General features: G+C 40.9%; 1 protein-coding gene across 2 annotated transcripts in view; it reads left to right on the top strand.

The window, feature by feature from the left end:
* The first annotated feature begins 392 nt into the window (after positions 1-392).
* The window catches only part of prmt7 (protein arginine methyltransferase 7), a 43,080-nt gene continuing 23,462 nt past the window's right edge, over positions 393-20,010 (top strand). Inside the window, exons 1-9 of one of the 2 annotated variants that reach the window (XM_048546413.2) lie at positions 393-571; positions 1,817-1,853; positions 3,680-3,829; positions 5,499-5,607; positions 9,782-9,894; positions 10,291-10,538; positions 12,862-13,042; positions 13,588-13,715; positions 18,177-18,312. In XM_048546413.2, coding sequence (XP_048402370.1) covers positions 477-571; positions 1,817-1,853; positions 3,680-3,829; positions 5,499-5,607; positions 9,782-9,894; positions 10,291-10,538; positions 12,862-13,042; positions 13,588-13,715; positions 18,177-18,312 — 1,197 coding nt within the window. In that variant the 5' untranslated portion in view covers positions 393-476. The remainder of the gene's footprint in view (positions 572-1,816; positions 1,854-3,679; positions 3,830-5,498; positions 5,608-9,781; positions 9,895-10,290; positions 10,539-12,861; positions 13,043-13,587; positions 13,716-18,176; positions 18,313-20,010) is intronic. The other variant, XM_048546416.2, reaches the window with a different exon arrangement.

Raw genomic sequence — 20,010 nt, 5'->3', positions numbered from 1 at the left:
ACTGCCTGTACATTGCCACATCCTCAGTGCCTGTAGCCTACCACTAATCCACTGCCTGTACATTGCCACAACCTCTCTGCTTGTAGTCTACGCCTATTCCAATGCCTATATATTGCCACATCCACACTGCCTGTGGCCTACCACTATTCCACTGCCTGTACATTGCCACAACCTCTCTGCTTGTAGTCTACGCCTATTCCAATGCCTATATATTGCCACATCCACACTGCCTGTGGCCTACCACTATTCCACTGCCTGTACATTGCCACAGCTTCTCTGCCTGTGGTCTACCACTGTTTCGCTGTACTCTGCCTGTAAGTGTACTTGGTGGTTATCTGTCAGGTGAACACTGCGCCTAAGCCCCGCCTCCCGCCGCCGCACTTGCGCACTGAGCTGGCAGCTGGCGGTCCGGCTCTGGGTCGGGTACGGCGCTTGGAGTGCTCTTTGGGTCGCGGTGACCGCCTTCTCCCGGCGGTATGAAGACGTTCTGCGGGAGGGCGAACCCCACGACTGGCGCTATCGAGTGGGAGGAGGAGGCCGAGGATTATGACTACCACCAGGAGATCGCGCGGTACGGAGCCGCCTCCGGTTTTACACGAGGCTGCCATGGAGACCAGGCCCCGGCCCCGGCCCCGTGGGCTCTGCCACCACCTATATCCCCCACCTCCCCAATCCCCTCCACTTCTGGAGGAGAAGTTGTTGCTTCAATTTAGTTTTTGTCTGCCTTGTCTGTGGTGACCGTGGTGGGTCACTGTAGGTACCCCGCGTGTAACAGGAGCTGTGTGTGTGACAGCAGTGTCAGTGTATGGATAAGGCCAGTGTGCAGCAGCTATCCACTCCACAGTGTACAGTTAATGCACTGTTGTCCCTTTCACGGACAGCAAACCTGACTGACCTTGTGTTAAAATGCCTGTGACCTTGTCCTGCCTTCTCCACCGATGCTCTATTCCGAAATGATTCTAAATTGCCTTGGATGCAATTAAATTTACTTCGTTTTCACAGTATGTAATGTTGCTAGTTATAGTTCTATTGCTCCAAAATGTAGTTTGCATCACCTTTACGTTTCTACATTAAACTTGATGTTGGGGGGCGGGGGGGAAGAAGTATTTTTGGTTCTATAGTTTCAATCATAGCACATGCTGGTGTGTAGCTGAATGGAGTTTTTGAAAGTGAGTGACATAGGATAAACCAGCCTGTTCTTTCTCTCCTTGTGCGGAGACCATTGCTTCTTTGGGTTGACTAGAATTAGGAAGTTAGTTTCTTTTAGTTGCTTTTGAAGTGTATTAATTTGTCACTTTATTTTACTTACTAAATTTTGAATGCTAATTTTAGTCACAGTACTTGTGGAGCTTGAATCTAATGATTTATAATAAATCAGAGAATGTGAGGCAAAGGTGAGAGAAGCCTGTAGTGCATACAGGAATGGGAAACTGAGTTACTCAGTAGTGCACAAGGAAATGAACATTATGTACAGAATAAATCAGAAGTGACTTCAAAATCTGTGTTTTATCCCATAGTTTTTCAACAGTACCTATGCTTAATATGGGGCAAACCACTCAATGTTTGAATGTCAGCTGAAGCTTTCTCGTGAGATTATATCTTTATCTTGTTACTGGACATCCAGTATTCTAAATGTAAACCATGTGATTGAGTAAGATAACTTAGAATCATTGGATTCCCAGATATCTATTAATCTGAATATCACCTGATCTTTTCAATTAGGTTACAACTAGAAAGTTACTCTAAACTAGTTTAATCAGTCGAACGTTATACTTTTCTGAGTTAAATGACCCATTTTTCTTTATCTTTCAATCAGGTCATCTTATGCAGATATGTTGCATGATAAAGACAGGGTAAGCGATTGACATAAAATGAAATAAATGTTAAAAAACAAAAGGACTGCAGATGCTGTAAATCAGGAAAGAAAACAGAAATTGCTGGAAAAGCTCAGCAGGTCTGGGAGCATCTGTGAAGGGAGAAACAGAATTAACGTTTCAAGTCCAGTGAGAGTCCCAGACACACTTTTTTGTTCCTTCACATATGCTGCCAGACCTACTGAGCTTTTCCAGCAATTCCTGTTTTGTTTCATGAAATAAATGTTTATTGGTTTTACATATGTGTTTGTTTAAAGGATAGAGGATGTATCAGTGTTGTGGACTGATTTGGACTTAAGCAAAGTATTGGACCGTAATTATCAACAAGATCCTTAGTCCATCCAGCATTGTACTGTCAAAAGACAGTGAATGTAGCACAGATCAGGCATTGAGTTTAAATGTTAAATTTTAAACAAGTTCTGTGCTGTTTGCAGCAGCTTTAGCTGTGATGGTTGTCCAAACTACACAAAGTGAACAGTACTGGAGAAAAACAAAAACAAAGTTGCTGGAAAAGCTCAGCAGGTCTGGCAGCATCTTTGAGGGAAAAAAACAAATTTCGGGTCTGGTGACCCTCAGAACTTCCTCTGTACTGGAGATCTCTGTTCATCAGCTAGCACCTATGTTTAAAAGTGAATGCTTTCTCACATTCGCTCTGTTGCTCTGAGTGGCATCATTTGCAGTCATGTGACTGCAGACTTGAGTTGCTGTTGGCTCCCTGTATCTAAGAGATACAGTTTTGTGAAATCAGGAACATTTTTAATAAGAATGAAATGTGTGTTATCATTTGAGATGATTGGCGAATCATTGTGTGAACCACTCTAGTGCTCCTGTTGCTTGTAACTACTGGCAGGAGATCTGCTGTCGTGGCACAACATGCCTTGTACTTGCTGCACGGTAGCTCATCTGCAACCACACACTGATATCCTTCATCTAGCTACATGTAGATCGTTGCACTTTGTCCCCTAGAAGAGAGATCTCTAGCTTTGCAGCTCCGAATAAATGGCCTAGGTATTGACTTGTACTTTTCTGAGTGTCATTTTGAGTTCTTTAAGCTCCTTCAATTTCAAGTACCTCTTCATGTCTTGGGTTGTTTAGAACAGATTCCCTACAGTGTGGAAACAGGCCCTTTGGCCCAACAAGTCCACACCACCCCTTGGAGCAACCCCCTATAACCCACACACCCCTGAACACTACGGGCAATTTAACATGGCCGATCCACCTAGCTTGCACATCTTTGGACTGTGCGAGGAAACCGGAGCACCTGGAGGAAACCCACGCAGGCACGGGGAGTATGTGCAAACTCCACACTGAGGCTGGAATCAAACCTGGGTCCCTGGCACTGTGAGGCTGCAGTGCTAACCACTGAGCCACCATGCTGCCCTTTTTAACATAATGTTAGATCATAAGGTATAGAAGCAGAATTAGGCCAGTTGCCCATCTAGTCTGCTCTGCCATTTGATCATGGCTGATTATGTTTCTCAAATTCATTCTCTTCCCTTCTCCTTGTAACCTCTGATTCCTCTACTCATTAAGAACCTATTTATCTCTCTCAAATACACTCAACACTTTGGCCATCACACCTTCTGTGGCAGTGAGTTCCACAGATTCACCACCCTCTACCTCACCTTCTTTTCATCTACATTTTGAAGGCCTTTTTTATTTTTGCACAGATCTTTTAGTTATTGTCCAGTTTCTGGTGCATTTATTCAAATAAATAGGATGTAGATGGTTATGAACTCTTGTTGCAAACTTCAGTTGTCTTGCCAATAGCAACAGGTAATAACCCTGTGAAATTAATCTTGCAGAATGAAAAGTACAACAGTGGAATCCGGGCAGCGGTCTGCAGGGTGAAACAGCGTGGCCAGCGCGCAATCGTCCTGGACATTGGAACTGGTACAGGCCTGTTGTCTATGATGGCAGTAAGAGCTGGTGCTGATTATTGTTATGCAGTCGAGGTGAGATTTCACAGGGGTTCAGGGATGTATTCCACTTCATATTTTTATTTTATATCATTGTATTTCAGTTTATAAGCTTCCAGTGAACTGATTTTGAAGTCTTGTTGACCCTACAAACCAAGTCAAATGGTTTTAGAGACCAGAAGCTGCAATAACAATTTAATTGCTTTATTGAACAGTGCTACAAAGTACGAAAGGAGTTACTGAATCCAGAGAAGCTGTTATTGGAATTAACTAAATGTGGAAATTGTCTGTTGATTGCACATGGTGAATGTGACATTTTTATGGATTGATTCTGAACTCTTCCTCTGTCTCAAACGCCTGATAATTTGTAATTAATTCATAGGGAAATCATGATTCATGCTGCCTGATTGTAATGCTCTTGAGAAATTGGAAGTGGGCCAGTGCCTTGAATCATTGCAGTCCACATGATGCAGATAACACCATAGGAAATAGAAACAGGAGTTGGCTGTCAGCCCCTTGAGCCTGCTCTGCCGCTTGGTTGGATCATGGCTGATTCAGCATTCCTCACTTTTTAACTTTCCTGTCCTTTCCCCATAACTCTTGACTCTCCTATCGATCAAGAATCTATCTATCTCAGCAATAAATATACATTAGGACCCTACTCCCAACACTCTTTAGAGAAATAAGAAGATATATCTTTACAACTGAGGCAGTTGAAGATGATTGGATCCAGGATTCTACACTGAGGAGCTCTTCCATTAATGTCGCAGAACTAAGATGATTGCAGCATTCAGAATCGTATTCCTTTTGTGCTATTGATGATTCCAACTTGTGGAGATTTTGCTATCAATTCCCACCAATGTCACTTTCTAGCAGGGTTCCTTAATGCTTTACTAGGTCAAATACAACCTTGATGTCAGAGTGTAAGGGACTATGTATTTGCAAATATCAGGGATTTTTGAGTTACAGAAAAACTTCCCGACAACCACCCTTAAATTGGTTAAGCTGCAGTCTGTTACATACCCATGAGTGCAGTGCACCATATATGTTTGGAGGTGTCAAACAGAAAATATCTCTCTCGAATTGTAAAGACTAAAATGAAGAAAATTTATTACAAAACTATACTTCAGCCTACATGATCAGTTGTTAAATTGAAGAGCGACTAATACTCGCCATATAATCTCTGGTTATCATGACTAAAATCAAACGATCGCTGAGAAATAACTATTTGCCTTGTGGTTGGGACTTCTGATCTGCAGGAATTGATCCAGAACCTCATCCTGAGCTACAAATCTTCTCAAACATTGTTTCCTTGTCTATATTTTTCCATCTATAACATTTGCGTCAAACTGTCTTTGTGGTCATAAAAAAAGTATAGGTTAAGTCGTGTAGCAGTAGTTTTACTCCTCTTCCATGATTAAACAATAAGTTTGTTGAAAGTTTATTGATATGTATTTCTGTTAATGATGAAACTTGGTCTGAATGAATTTTGTCCTGAAATTAATCATCTTGGTTGTTGAATTAGATGTTTACAGATTTGCGGTGGTTTGTGGAACATTGGGGCTGGATTTATTGGTGCATTCGTCCAGATAGAATTGTAATTTCACCTCCCTTAAGTTCAGCTGTTTGTTCAAAACTATCGAAACAACTTACCGAGAAGAGATATTGTGGCCTATGTATGATCACCTTCTTGTTATTCCTGCAGGTTTTTAAACCAATGGCTGATGTTGCACAGAAGATTGTGGATAAAAATGGATTCAGCAGCAAAATTAAAATCATCAATAAACACTCAAACAGTGTGACAGTGGGACCAAGTAAGTGCTCAGAAGTGGATAGACTGGTTGGAGGCTGTTGGTAGGGAACACTGAAGCTGCTGTGTGAATGTCAAGTTGTAGCACCCCATTGAAACAACTGCATAAATTGCTTTGTTTGTGCTCCATTTTGCTGTTTGAGTGGAATGATATGCAACAAGCACAGTGGCAGTTGATGTTAAGCAGAATGTTAAATTTGGTGACAATTGATTTCTAAGAACCTATAACAAAGGTCACTTGCCATATACAATAACAATAATTGTGGGGAGAAGCTCACCACGTGAGAAATGACTTTTTAAAACCTGACCCGATGCCATCCAGGCTCTAGATAGCAGTTACTGAATACAGTAAACAAAAAAAATTCTTAGCAGTGTTTTGCCAGTGGGATTTTGTAAAGTAGAGGAAAATTGACAATTGTGTTTTTGGTGGCGTCTCATGCATTTTGTTTCTAGAGGCCGTGATTGAAAATTCACCCAAATTGTTCAGTACCAAAGTGGACAATCTGCAAATGGTACTAATTTATGAAAGAATGAGTTTAGCTTGAAATCTTTTCAGGTGACTAACCAATTCAATGAGCTGTACTAAATACTGAGATTCCACTGTGGAATGAAGTCACCATTACTAGGCATTGAGAAGCAATCAGATCATCAGTTAATACTGCCAAGAATGAAGTGGGATTCTGAATGGTCTGCAACTGAAGAAATATTGTATGTGTTGTAAAAGCCGCTATGCAATGTGTTTGCTTCAGCTTATCTGTCCGATGTCAAAACAGACCTGTTTCCACAGAGGTGCCCGATACAACATCTCAGCAGCTACGTGAAATGGTTGAACCTGAGGGCCCACAGGCCATCAGTTTGGTTGGGGTGGTGGGAGTAAAGATTGCCATTGCTCCGGCCTGGGTATTCTGCTGCAAGGAGGCAATTTCACCACGTATAGAAATGCTCCCTGAGGCTAATGAATGTGCATGGTAAAGAGTGAGCAGCTGGCACTCCTTCAGCAGCTCCCACTGCTGCTGGCAACATCTTGGCCAGTCATTCTTGCCAATGATGTCAACTACATCATTGTGGCCGGCTGATTCGGAGAGGCTGACAGCAAACTGAATGCCACATCCTGATTTCTGATGGAAATGGTTAAAGATGCCAAGCCACACGATGTCTTTACCACCCCTACAGACAAGTGTAGCCTGGATGCCCTCATGGTCAGATAGGTCTAACTGCTCAAGGATAGATTTCCTGTTTGTGTCCCAGTCAGAACCACCAACATCAAGCTAGCGTTCACCTCTAACCGCTGCCTACTACTGGCCAACTGCCACCCTTAGGGCGGCCAGTGGGTCAGCAAGGAAATGTGCAAGCTGAACCTGAGTTTGTTGACTGTGGAACTCGAAAGGAATTGCAAGGTTGGAGAACCATGAAACCCCTCTTTGAGCCTGGAGTTGACTGATGGGAAATGGCCATGGCAAACATCAAGAGATTCTTCATTTTCAAGGGTGCTCAGAATGAGAGAAGAGATTGGGAAATCTTCCCAGACTCAAGAAAAGTATGCAGAACCTATTCTTGCAAACAATGGGGTTCAATGTCAAGGAGAAACTCTGAGGTGAACAGCCAGTAAGCTTTGCTCTTTGCCTCAAAGTGCTCGAAGATAATCTTCCAATCCAGGGTCATTCCCTGGAGCAGGATGAGATGTGCTTGCATTTCTTCTTCAAGAAAATGCACGGGTAAAGCTTCATGATCAGCAGCTGAAGTAAGATGATGGCTCGGTCATGTCATCTCAGTCTGACACCCTGGGGGACCAGCAAATCCTTTTAAGAAAGACTGTATGACGTGAAGCCTACAGACAGCAAGGCTTTCCAGTCATTCCTGATTTCTCTTATGGAGATCTGAGATGACAGCATGCTGGGGAGTCTGGTCCAGCCATTCATTCTAAATGAGATGACGAAGGCTGTTATGTCTTTTGAGAAGAGTAAAAGTCCCATGAAAGATGGCTTTACCAGCTGAGTTGTGTTTGGCTCTAGAGGGACTTGATTGGCCAAGACCTGCTGGAGGCAGGTCATGTGTGAATCCATGAGGAAGGGTATCATTACCCTCCTCTAAAAGCAGAAGGTGGAGGTGGCAATAGTTAGAAATTAGTGATCAATTTCATTGTTGAATGTTGATTACAAATTCCTGACTAAGGTCATCGCCAACTGGGCTGGGTCTGCTCTGATTCATCTGACCGAATCTGTGCTGTATAGGCTGGAAGATTTCCGAGAGTCTCGCACTCCTTGGAGATACGATTGCCTGTGTCAGAACAGGCTGTGCACACCTGCTTTGTCAGCCTTGACCAGAAGGAGGCCTTTGACAGGATATACACACCTCCATAAACTGTTGTCAGGCAAGGCTGCCCGTGCTCTCTCGCCTTTTTTTTATGGCATTTAGAACCTTTTTGAGGAGTCCATCAGGAAGGATGCAAGCCTGTGAGGTGTGACTCTTCCAGACAGCGAAGGTCTGCAGGTTAGAACGTCCCTGTTCATGGATGATGTTCTTTCTGATTGGATTCACTGTCATGAGCAACTGTGATCAATTTGAACTGGTCTTAGGAGACAAGATTAACTGAAGCAAAAGCCAGGCCATGTTCTTTGGGATGAGGGCTGACCGATCCTTATCCACTTCACCTTTGGGTCAGGTTATCTGAAGGTTCTGGGAATATAGTTCAGAGGGAGCACAGCATGCACATAAAACTTTGGAGGAGGGTGTTACCAAGATATGTCAGAAGCCAGCAGATGGAAGCACCATTCCTCCTCCATTGTGGTTAAAACCCTGGTCATCCGGTGTGAAGGACTCTTGATATTGTATGTCTGCCCATTCCCTGAACCTGAACCTGCACCACTGCAGTCACCCAAACCGCCATCTGCTTCATCTGGAGGTCAAAGATGGACCATGCCTACATGGGCACCATGTAGAAAGGTTTGGGGGACGGGGAACAGTGGGGAACGTTTACCCAACACCACCCTCATCATAAGCACCTGGACTAGTCTGTAAGACCTGTTTGTCAAAGGAAAGATTTGCAAAGGAAACCATCTCTGACAACAAGTCCTCGAGATCCTGTCGGAAAAGGAGAGGGTTGATCCTTTCAGATTCTGAGCAAACTGTCAGTCATTTGGCAGAATGCCTTGTCCCCAGAACTTTTCAACCTGCACCAAGACATATCTTGGTGGTGAGAATGGCACTACCCGTGAGATTCATTATGTGCACCTGGACTCTCGACCACTGCATGCTGCCTTTGAAACAGTCGCAGGGGGATGAGACCTGCACATCTCCTCCTGAAATGTGTCTTTACATCTTCCTGCAGACACTCTTTGCAGTGTGTTTTTTGTCAAGGCTAGTGTTAAGAAGCTTCATGATGCAGGACTGTGTGGGTTGCTTCCCAGATGCGCACAGAGACAAACTTTGACCTTGCTTAGAATTTCACCGAGTTGATGGTCTTCTATCTTTGGTCTATCCAAAAATTGTTGGTCTTCAATGTAAAGAGAATTGTGACTGCGTTTTGCATACTGGCACGTTCCAAGGTCCAGGACTATGCTGCTGCCAAGGCTCAATGGTGAAAGACTACTGTCAAAGGTCTTTCTGTTGAAGTATAATTGGGGTCCGTCAGTTTTCAGATTTCTCCCACATGCACGTGCGCACACCCCTCCAACCCGCCCACCCGGTTCTCACAAAACATTCAATTAGTTCCCTGCATGAGTAGAAAATGCCTGTTTTGCAACTGCAGGGCATATTGGAGGGATATTAAAATCCAGTGTGTAGTTTAGCTTATTTCCAAAACTGTGTAGAACTATTTTAGGACCTTTGCATGGACCTAATTTTTTAAGAACAACGTATATTTTTGCGACAAAAGACAGTAATATTGGAAACTGAAAAGAACCAGCTTGATTTCTGAAGTTTGTTAGATTTACGGAATTTGCCAAAGGAACATTGCTGAGCGCACAAAATACCTGTGAGAGAGAATGCACTGTTTCAATAACCATACCTTGGTTAACATACCATTAAGTGCTTGAATGATATACACTATATTGCTTTCTGTGCAGTCACTTCCAGGGTCACTTCATCTAGTGTTGTTACATGGACACAGTGATGTTTAATGAAATCCTTATTTAGCAGGCTATTCTGTGTATCTTCCTCACTGATTTCCATTCTTTTAGATGGTGACATGTCATGTCGAGCTAATATCCTGGTTACAGAGTTGTTTGACACCGAACTTATTGGGGAGGGAGCACTGCCGAGTTACGAACATGCTCACAAATACCTTGTTGAGGTAAGTTAGTGCTTGAGTGAATGGAGGCTTGATGCGTTGTGACTCCTGGCACATTTTATAGGCTCTCCAATCAAGAAATACATTAACATGGTTGATCTGTAACTGTCTGTTGCCAATTACATAGTTTTATCAGAAACTGTAAGGGAGTTCAGTTAGAACATATAAAAGGCATCTGGATAGATACATGAATAGGAAGGATTTAGAGAGACGGGCCAAATGATGACAAATGGGAATCTATCAGTTTTGGATATCTGGTTTACGCGGATAAATCGGATTGAAAGATCTGATTCTTTGCTTTATAACCCTATAATTATACAATTAATTCTAAAAAGAAGGATATCCTGGTGAGTCTAAGCACTCTGTTTCCTTCTATCCATCCCAAACATGGGTTGACAGGAAGAATGTGAGGCAGTTCCACACAGAGCCACGATTTATGCACAGGTGGTGGAGTCAAAACGAATGTGGGCCTGGAATAAAGTGTTGCCGATTAACATCCGACTGGAGGGAAGCAAGGGCGAGAGGGTCATTGTGCCACCAAGGGACATGCAGGTGTGTGCTGGGTCTCCCTGTGTCTATGATATCCAGCTGAACCAGGTGAACAGGAACCACTTCACAACCCTCACAGAGGTCATAGAGATGTTCAGGTACAGTATTGTGTCTTTAGTGGGAACATGAGTACTTGTGGATAGATAACAAGAATATTTAAAAAAAGGAGCAGGGGTACACAGTTTGGCTCCTCGAGCCTGTTCTGCTGTTCGTGATTCATCTACTTCAAGTGCATGTTACAGCCCACTCCTCCTCATGTTCTTGATCCAAAATCCATGATCTCAGCCTTCAAATGTATTCAATGTTGGAACATCCACAACAGCCAAGATTAGATAATTCCAAATCCTCTGTGGTAAATAATTCCAGATGTGCATTACACCCTAAGGCATATAAATTCCAAAGATGCCTAATCCTCTGGGCTGGAAGATCCCAAAGATTCACAATACTCTGGGACAGACTCAGTTCTAAAACATGCACAATCCTCTGGAAGAGACAGTTCGAAAGATTCGCAGATCTCTGAGTGAAGAAATTTCATCTTAGTCCTAAATGATTGTTCCCTGTGATTCTGTGTTGATTCCCCAGAAAAGGAAATCAATTTTGAAATATCTGCCCATGCCTTCAGAATTTTGCACATTTCAAATTGATCCCCTCTCATTCTTCCAAACTCTTGATAGTGGAAACTCAGTTTAGACAGCCTCTCCACATAGGACAATCCTCTGATCTTGGGAGCCAATCCCGTGAACTTTCCCTGGAATACATCCTTTGCAATGACATTATTTCTTAATTATGGGACTGAAACTAACTTGCTATGCTGGTGCAATCTCACCAAATTTCAATGTAATCAAAATAAAAGTTCTTACTGCTTTCATACTGCAGTTCCCTTACAACCTACATCAACATGCAGTTTGTCTTCTCAATTGCTTACTGTGTCTACATGCTAACTTAATTCTTCTTAACACATTCAGGATAAATGGATTTTATTGTCTGATCCTTATTGTCCATTCCCTATTATCTTAAGGTGTTCCTTGAATGAGCATGCTCATGTCTTGCTGAACATCACCATTTAAAAGCTTCACATTTTAAAAAAAATTCTTGTTTTCTATTCTAACACCCAAAGTGAATAACCTAATGAGGAAGAATTTTTTTCCCCTTGGAGGTTGAGAATAGAACTCTCTTTCCCAGAGAGTGGTGGAAGCATGGTCATGGAGTACTTTTAAGGCAGAGCTAACAGATTCTTGATTTGTAAGGGGGTCCCTTGTTAATTGAAGTAGCTGGAGATGTAGAATTGAGGCTACAATTAGATCCATGATGATCTTATTGAATACAGAGCAATCTAGAGGAGCTGATTGGCCTACTTCTGCTCCTAATTCATATGTTTGTTCATTTCCTTTCATTTTATTTAATCTGCTACCTTTTTGCCATTTCACCTAATCTGTCCATATCTCTCTAGTTGCCTTGTGTCCTTGCAGCTTACAATTCTTCTTTGCTTTGTATCTTTTGAAAGCCTAACATATGTTGCTCATAGTCAAGTATTATAAATCATTAATGTAAATTGTAATTAGCTGGGGCTTAAGTGCTGATCTTGTAGCAGTCTAATTACAGCCTGCCATCTTGAAAATGCCCTGCTTTTCCTACTCTTTTTGCTTCCTGGCCATTAACCATTCCTCTGTCCAGCTAATATATCACCTCCCAACTCCATGAGCTCTTATCTGGAAGATAAACCCTTTTGAGTGGTGGCTTAATTAATCTTTTAAGAAAACTTAAAAGTTCTATATCCGCTGGTTCACCTTTTATCTTAAAAGTTACATCCTGAAGAATCCCCAATAAATTTTTTTCAAAACATTCTCTCGTTTGTAAATCCATTTTGACGTTGATTTTCTAAGTGCATTACAAATTCATAAGCAATTGATTTGTGGTATCTTCCTGACTGTCAGGCTAACAGGCCTGTAGTTCCTTGTTTTCTTTCTCATTCCTTTCTTGAATAATGGTGTTACAATTGCTAACTTTTACTCCATGAGGACCATTCCAGAATCTTGGATATTTTGCAAAATCAACCAATGCATCCACTGTTGCTGCAGTCACCTCTTTCAGAATGCTTGATTGAAGGCCATCAGCTAGGGATTAAGAAATCAAAATTCCCATCAACTATCCAGTGAACTGTCTGTTTGGAGCTTTATTTGTATTGCTGAAGCTATTGATGCTTAGAAATGGAAGACTTGCCATTTAGGCATTTAATATTTGCACATAGTTCTTTGACATTAGGCAGATAACTCCAAAGTAATCAGTGCTTGGCCGAAGAACATATTAAATAGAAATTGAGAGAGTAGAGAGTTGGTGAATTGTGTAGGTACTTTGATGTTGCCTCACCTCATCAGAGAAGGTAAATGGAGCCTTGATTTTGTGTATCTTGACTTTCTGCAGAGTGGATTTCAGTAAAATGGTGAGCAGTTTGCCAGCCCGGCACACTGTGCAGGCCAAAGCGACTGCCGTTGGACAGGCTCAGGTTGTACTGTCCTGGTGGGACATAGACATGGACCCCAAAGGGAGTATCAAGTGTACCTTGGCACCATATTGGGTTCATCCAACTCCAAAGAATATGCAGGTGAGACAGCTTCCTGGTTCCTGTTCCATAAAATGGGCCACTGATAACTAGACAAACCTGGTTCTCCTTTGCGTTGGGGGACTTCTGTAAATCTGGGGGAAAGTTCATTTAAGAAAAGAAATAGTGCAAATTTCAAAGAATGCAGTTTGGGAAATACAAACCACTAGGAAATAGTCAAAATTATTTTTTGTTAACAGTAAGGAGAATGGAGGGGTTGCGCCGTTGTCACTAAATGACTAAATTGTAACCTACTGTAACAACTCATGGCAACAGGGTATTTTAAAATATATTTCATTTTGTAAGTTGGATGCAAGCTTACAGTATTTTTTGTTAGCCAGTTATCTTCCATTTTTGACTCACGGTGTCCCAAGAGAATTTATAAAAGCAGTTTTAACTGTTTTGTGAGCTTTTACTCTTCTACATATGTCTTTTCTACGTGCAGCTACATAGATATGTCACTTTACCACAAGTTTTTGTGCCTGCGTTTTCATTGTCTGATCTCTGAGATGAAGGCTGGTTTGAAACCGTTACTTTTGTGTTGACAGTGGCGGGATCACTGGATGCAGTGTGTGTACTTCTTACCAAAGGAATTATCGGTTAATGAAGGGGAGTGTCTGTATATTTCAGCAACGCATGATGATTACTCTGTGTGGTACAGCCTGGAACGCAGCAGGTACAGAATGTGAAATAAGTGCTAAAAGTACAGAAATTCTTGATTACACCTGGAAGAGTTAAGGTGCACTTGGGATTATGGTCCCAGCTACTTTTCTCCCTAAACACATCTGCCCATTTGGCGCAGTTATACAGGAACACAGATAAACACATGAAATGAGCAGGTGTAGACCTTATGAATGCTGAACCTGCCTTGTCATTCATTATGATCTTGGCTGATCTTGGATTTAATTTTCCCAGCAACTCCTCATTATTACCAATTACCTGAGAGGTGTTTATCTCATCCTTAATAATACTCAATGAAGAAGCATCCACAGCCCTATGAGAATAGGATTACAAAGATTGACAGTATTTTGAGTAAAGAAGCTTCTTATTTTAGTTCTAAATAATCAGTCCCTTATCCTGAAGCTGTGTCCCTCTGTTTTAGATTTCCTAGCCAGCAGAATTGAGTATGCCCTGTCAAGTTCCTTGACAAACTAGTTTGTTCAATGTGATCACTTCTCATTCAAATAAACTCCAAGGAAAATAGATCCAGTTAACACAGCTAATTATCATAAAACAACCCTCTCATCCCAGAGACCAATCCAGTGAACCATCACTGTCCTGCTTTTAATACAAGTGAATCCTTCTTTAAACATCGAGACTAAAATGGCACATACTATTTTGGGTATGGTCTCACCAACGCCCTGTACAATTGTAGCAAGACTACTTTATACTTTACTCTCCGTTCAATAAAACATGCCATTTGCCTTTATAATTGCTTGCTATACTTACGTGCTATCTTTTGAGCATATTCAAGTCTCTCGCAGTATTTAGGAATGTCATAATTTTTAAAAAAAAAACAGCTTTTCAATTCTTGGTATGAAAATGAATAACCTCACATTTTCCCACATTTTACACCATTTTCCATAATTTTGCATGCATACTAAATCTGTCTATATTGAGTTGCAGCCTGTGTCCTTCTCATGGCTCTCATTTCCACCTAATTTTGTATTATAAATAAAGTTAGATACTGTAAGTGTAAGGCATGAATATAGATTGTAAATTGCTGAAGTTCAAGCACTGATACATGTAGCTCTCCGTCAGTAACTGCCTGCTGACTTCAAAATGCCTCATTTTTGTCCACTTGGCTCATTTCATTAACCAGTCCTCTATCCAGGTTAATACATTACCCAACTTCTGTGAACCCTTGTCTTGAGTAATACCTTGTGTAATGCTTTAATGATTGCCTTTTGGAAATCAGGCTGTATTGCATCCACTTTCCTCCTTTGTCTACCGTATTAGTTGCAATTATAAAACAAAAGTTTTACTTGTCACATAGAAACATGGAAGACAGGAGCAGGAGGCGGCCATTTGGCCCTTCGAGCCTGCTCCTCCATTCATCATGATCATGGCTGATCGTCCAACTCAGTAGCCTAATCCTGCTTTCTCCCCATAATCTTTTGATCCCATTTGTCCCAAGTGCTGTATCTAGCTGCCTCTTGAATGTATTCAATGTTTTGGCATCATCTATTTCCTGTGGTCATGAAATCCACAGGCTCACCGTTCTTCTGGTGAAAAAATGTCTCCTCATCTCCATCCTAAATGGTCTATCCTGAATTCTGTGACTATATTGAATTCTGAATTCTGCTGGTACTGGATATGTTCACCATTGGAAATATCTACTCTGTCTAGTCCTGTTAGAATTTTAAAAGGCTATATGAGATCTGCCCCTCATTCGTCTGAACTCCACTGAAAACAATCCTAACCGTAGTCAATCTGTCCTCAAATGTCAGTCCTGCCATCCCCGGAATCAGCCTGGTAAACCTTTGCTGCACTCCCTCAAGAGCAAGAGTATCCTTCCTCAAAAGGAGACCAAAACTATGCATGATATTATAGGTGTGGCCTCACCAAAACCCTGTATAACTGCAAAAACACATCCCTGCTCCTGTACTTGAAACTTCTCGCAATGAAGGCCAGCATACCATTTGCCGCCTTTACCGCCTGCTGCATCTGCATGCTTACCTTCAGGGAATGGTGCATAAGGATACCCAGGTCCCACTGCATATTTCCTTCTCCCAACTTATGCCATTCAGATAGTAATCTGCCTTCTTATTTTTGCTACCAAAGTGAATAACCTCACATTTATCAAAATTATACTGCATCTGCCATTGATTTTTCCACTCACTGAATCTGTTCAGATCATGCTGAAGGATGTCTGCATCCTTGTCACGTTCACCCTCCCACCCAACTTGGTATCATTTGCAAACTTTGAGATCTTATATTTTGTTCCATCATCCAAATCGTTAATATGTATTGTAAATAGCTAGGGTCCCAGCACCGATCCCTGTGGCACCTCACTAGCCACTGCCTGCCAATTTGAAAAGGACTCAGTAATTCCTACTCTTTGTTTTCTCTCTGCCAACTAGTTTTCTATCCATCTCAAAACATATCCCCAAATGCCACGTGCTTTATTCTTGCACAATAATCTCTTTTTCAGGACTTTGTCAAACACTTTCTGAAAGTCAAATAAACCACATCTACTGGCTCCCTCTTGTCTACTCGACTAGTATTATCTTTGTAGAATCCCAACAGATTTCTCGAGCGTGATTTCCCCTTCAAAATCCATGCTGGCTCTGTCTGCACTGCTTTCTAAATGCTTTACTATAAAAGTTCTTGATACTGGAATTGAGAATTTTCCCCACTACCGATGTTAAGCTTGCTGGTCGATAATTCCCTGTTTTCTCTCTGTCTTCCTTTTTGAATATTGGAGTGACATTAACTACCCTCCAATCTGTAGACTCCTAGAAGATGACAACCAATGCATCCATTATTTCTAGAGCCACTCCCTTAAGTACTCTGGGATGTTGATGATCAGGCCCTGGGAATTTATCGGCTTCAGTCGGATCAATTTTCCCAGCACCATTTCTCTACTAATATTGATCTGTATACTTCTTCCTTGGATCAGATACTATCTCTAATTTCCTTTATAAGCCATAGATTGGCCCTCTTGCCCGTTCTGCTTTTGTGCCACACAGGAATAAACAGTTGTTGCCGTTCCCCCATGCCTTCCTTGAATGTTTGCCATTGCCTATCCACTGTCATCCCTTTAAGTTACTCTCCCTAATTTATCAAGACGAACTCATACCTCATATCTTCAAATTTTCCTTTATTAAGATTCAGCAATCTAGTCTACAAATCAACTACCTCACTGCATCTTGATCAAAAAAATTTCTGTCATGTTATGGTCGCTCTTCCCCAAGGGGTCTCGCACAGCTAGATTGGCAATGATTCCCTTCTCATTACACAGTCGCCAGTCTAAGATGGCCTGCTCTCTGGTTGGTTCCTCCACATATCGGTCAAGAAAACCATCCTGTGTACTTTCCAGGAATTCCTCCTGTATGGCATTGTGGCTAATTTGATTTGCCCAATCTATGTGCAGATTAAAATCACCCATGATCACTGATATTCTCTTATTCCATGCATCTTGATTTCCTGTTTAATGCCATTCTCAATTTCACTGCCATTTGGGAGTCTGTATGACACCGACAAATGTTTTTTGCCCCTTGGTATTTCTCAACTCTACCGATACAGACTCCCCATTGTCAGAGCTAATATCCTTTCTCACTATGTTAATTCAGTGCTACTCTACTACCTTTTCCTTTTTCCTTGTTCTTCCTAAATACTGAATATCCTGGGACATCCAGTTCCCATCCTTGTTCACTCTGCAGCCATGTCTCTGTAATCCCAATGATATTGCACTTGTTTACACCTACCTGCATGATTAGTTCATCCACTTTATTGCAAAAGTTCTGCGCATTAGACACAAAGCTTCTAAGCTTGTCTTTTTACCATGGATTGTGTCACTCTTATTTTTCTCAATAGCCCTGTTTGAATTTTCTCCTTGGTTTCTCGGCCAATCTCTTATTCAATTTGCTACCATTTTTGTTTTTGTCCTTGCTCCCTCCTTCAGTGGGGGATGGGAACGTACATGTTAGCTCTAGCAAACACACTTTCTACAACATCAAACAAATAGAACCGTGTTGATTTTCTCTGATTTTATGATTTTGTGTGCATTGGCAAGATTTCCTTAATAGATTCCAGCACTTGCTTGATGTCTCGCTAATTGCTCCATAAATCATTGTTTTTTTATTCTCTTCCCCCTTTTTCTTGACTATTGGTGGTTTGTTTCCCAACTTCCATTCTGCCCATTGATATTCAGACTGAGTTGAAGTGTGAACACTAGTCTGTGTATACACAATGTCTTGTGTGTAAACAGTATACTATCCATATCTTTATTGTGCATGAACAATGTGCGCTCTCATCTTACATTTGCAAACACACTGCATTCTGTCTGGTTACCCTCACTTGTGTGTTTCTTATATCTTCTCTGGAAATGTTATATGACTGGGAAAATCTCAGTGGAAAAGCTAAGAAGTAATGTTTCTGTTCACCACCTGTTTTTTAATTTTGTGCTTTGCAGTGTTACATGTGGTCCTGATCTACTGAGTGAGCGCCCCCTCTGCTCATGCCAGGCTCATCTCATGTGTAACAGACAGCGCTTTGGAGAACTAAATGACCAGCAAAGGAATGAGGCATACATCAAGGCCTTGAAAGCAGTGAGTACTTCAGAATATTTCACAACAGCAGTAGTTAATGTTGGAATCAATAAACAAAGTTGCTAAGTTAGAGTAATTTGACATGAATGGAAAGCATTATGATTGATTATCTCAAGGTACAAAGATGAGTTTCGTGGAAGGTAACTAATTTGAGAGAGACCTTGAGAGAAGGAACTGTTAAACATTTAAAATGTATAAGGTTAAGAAACATAACACAAGTAGAAATTAGAGGTGTAGCTGTCAATAATCATAATGTGAGCTAAGTTGCAAACCAATAATGAAATACTTCATAACATAAATTTAATATTATTACAATGCACTTAGGAGAGGTGAATGCATTCATGTTCATATCCCACTGTATTGGAAGGTGTGTGATTTGATATTTTTAGAATTTGGATTTTGAACTAATGATCTATGGGTTTTGGTTTCTGTGTGTGCAGGGGTTTATTGTTTGGCTTGTCAGTATTTTTGGTGCCGTGATTTTGTTTTAAATCAATATGAGCGAATTCCTGGAATGGTGATAATGGGATTTTGTTTGAATTATGAGTTTTACAATCTGACAGCAAACATTGAAATACATTTATTTGCTTCCAGTTCAGAAGAATCAAGATTTTTTGTTTTGTTTTGTTTATATGATAAACCTATAGCTTGGAAAGCTTTTAGCTTCAATTAATCTGAAGTCCTAACTGAAGGTTGATGTCAGAAGCAGTTTCTCCTAGAGAAAGGAGTTGTTTTAGAACAGTTAGGATATAGGCCAGCTCAGCACAAGGACTTAGTTTGTAAGTTTCGGACAAGAAGTGTTTTGTTCTAACTGTGAAGAGAGAGATTTATGACTGAGAAAGTTCAAGCTTATGTTTATGATTAATAAAGATAAAAGCCATCAAGCTTCCAAAACTGGGAATTGGAAAGAACAGTTATATTGTATTAATAGCTGTAATAGAGAAGGGAGCTCTCTCTGAGTACTGTAAAGTGATTTAAAATGGATAGGATTGTATTTTACCTTTCAAATTGTGTCATATGCAAGTAGCTTGGTTTATTTTACTTTATCTTCATTTTTTGTGTAACAAGGTTTTTTTGTTAAAACTAAATCTGCAACATTCCACGCTGGTTTCTCAGTGAAAGACTACCTTGGTAAATGAAAACAAAAGCATGATCTATCAAGCCAGATTTCAGACTTGGATATGACTTATGCCAGTTATATATGTAATGTATACATATTAGATCATATGCAACTTAGTAACAGAAACAAGTCAGCCATGTTCCTTAAATTAACAAATAAAGAGTTTGTTTATTGCAAACAATAAAATGAGGGAAGTAACGGTAACAAACAAAGGTTTGAAATGTGCAAACATGTCCACCCACCCATCTCTTATACACAAAACCATTCCAAGTCTAGAAGAAAATCGTAAAACTGCAGAGTGTTATCTTAAAAATACTTTGTTGAAGTGATGGTTACATTCAGAAAAATGAATTATTCACAGATTGTTCAAATGCTGCTCTCTGGTCAAAATCATTTTTCCACAAGCTACTGGCACTGAGGTTTTCTCTTTGATAAATTTGGCTGGTTGCATTTCCTTTTCTTTGTTGATAGTGGTGCAGATTTACAATTCTCCATTGGAAAGCCACCACATGTAGCGGTTGAGGTCTTCTGATATTTTGTCAACTTTCATGCTTCAATAGGAGGGATGTTAGAGAAAG

This window comes from Stegostoma tigrinum, chromosome 16 (genome assembly GCF_030684315.1).
Source record: "Stegostoma tigrinum isolate sSteTig4 chromosome 16, sSteTig4.hap1, whole genome shotgun sequence".
NCBI lineage: Eukaryota > Metazoa > Chordata > Chondrichthyes > Orectolobiformes > Stegostomatidae > Stegostoma > Stegostoma tigrinum.
This window is presented reverse-complemented; position numbering and strand designations above follow the sequence as displayed.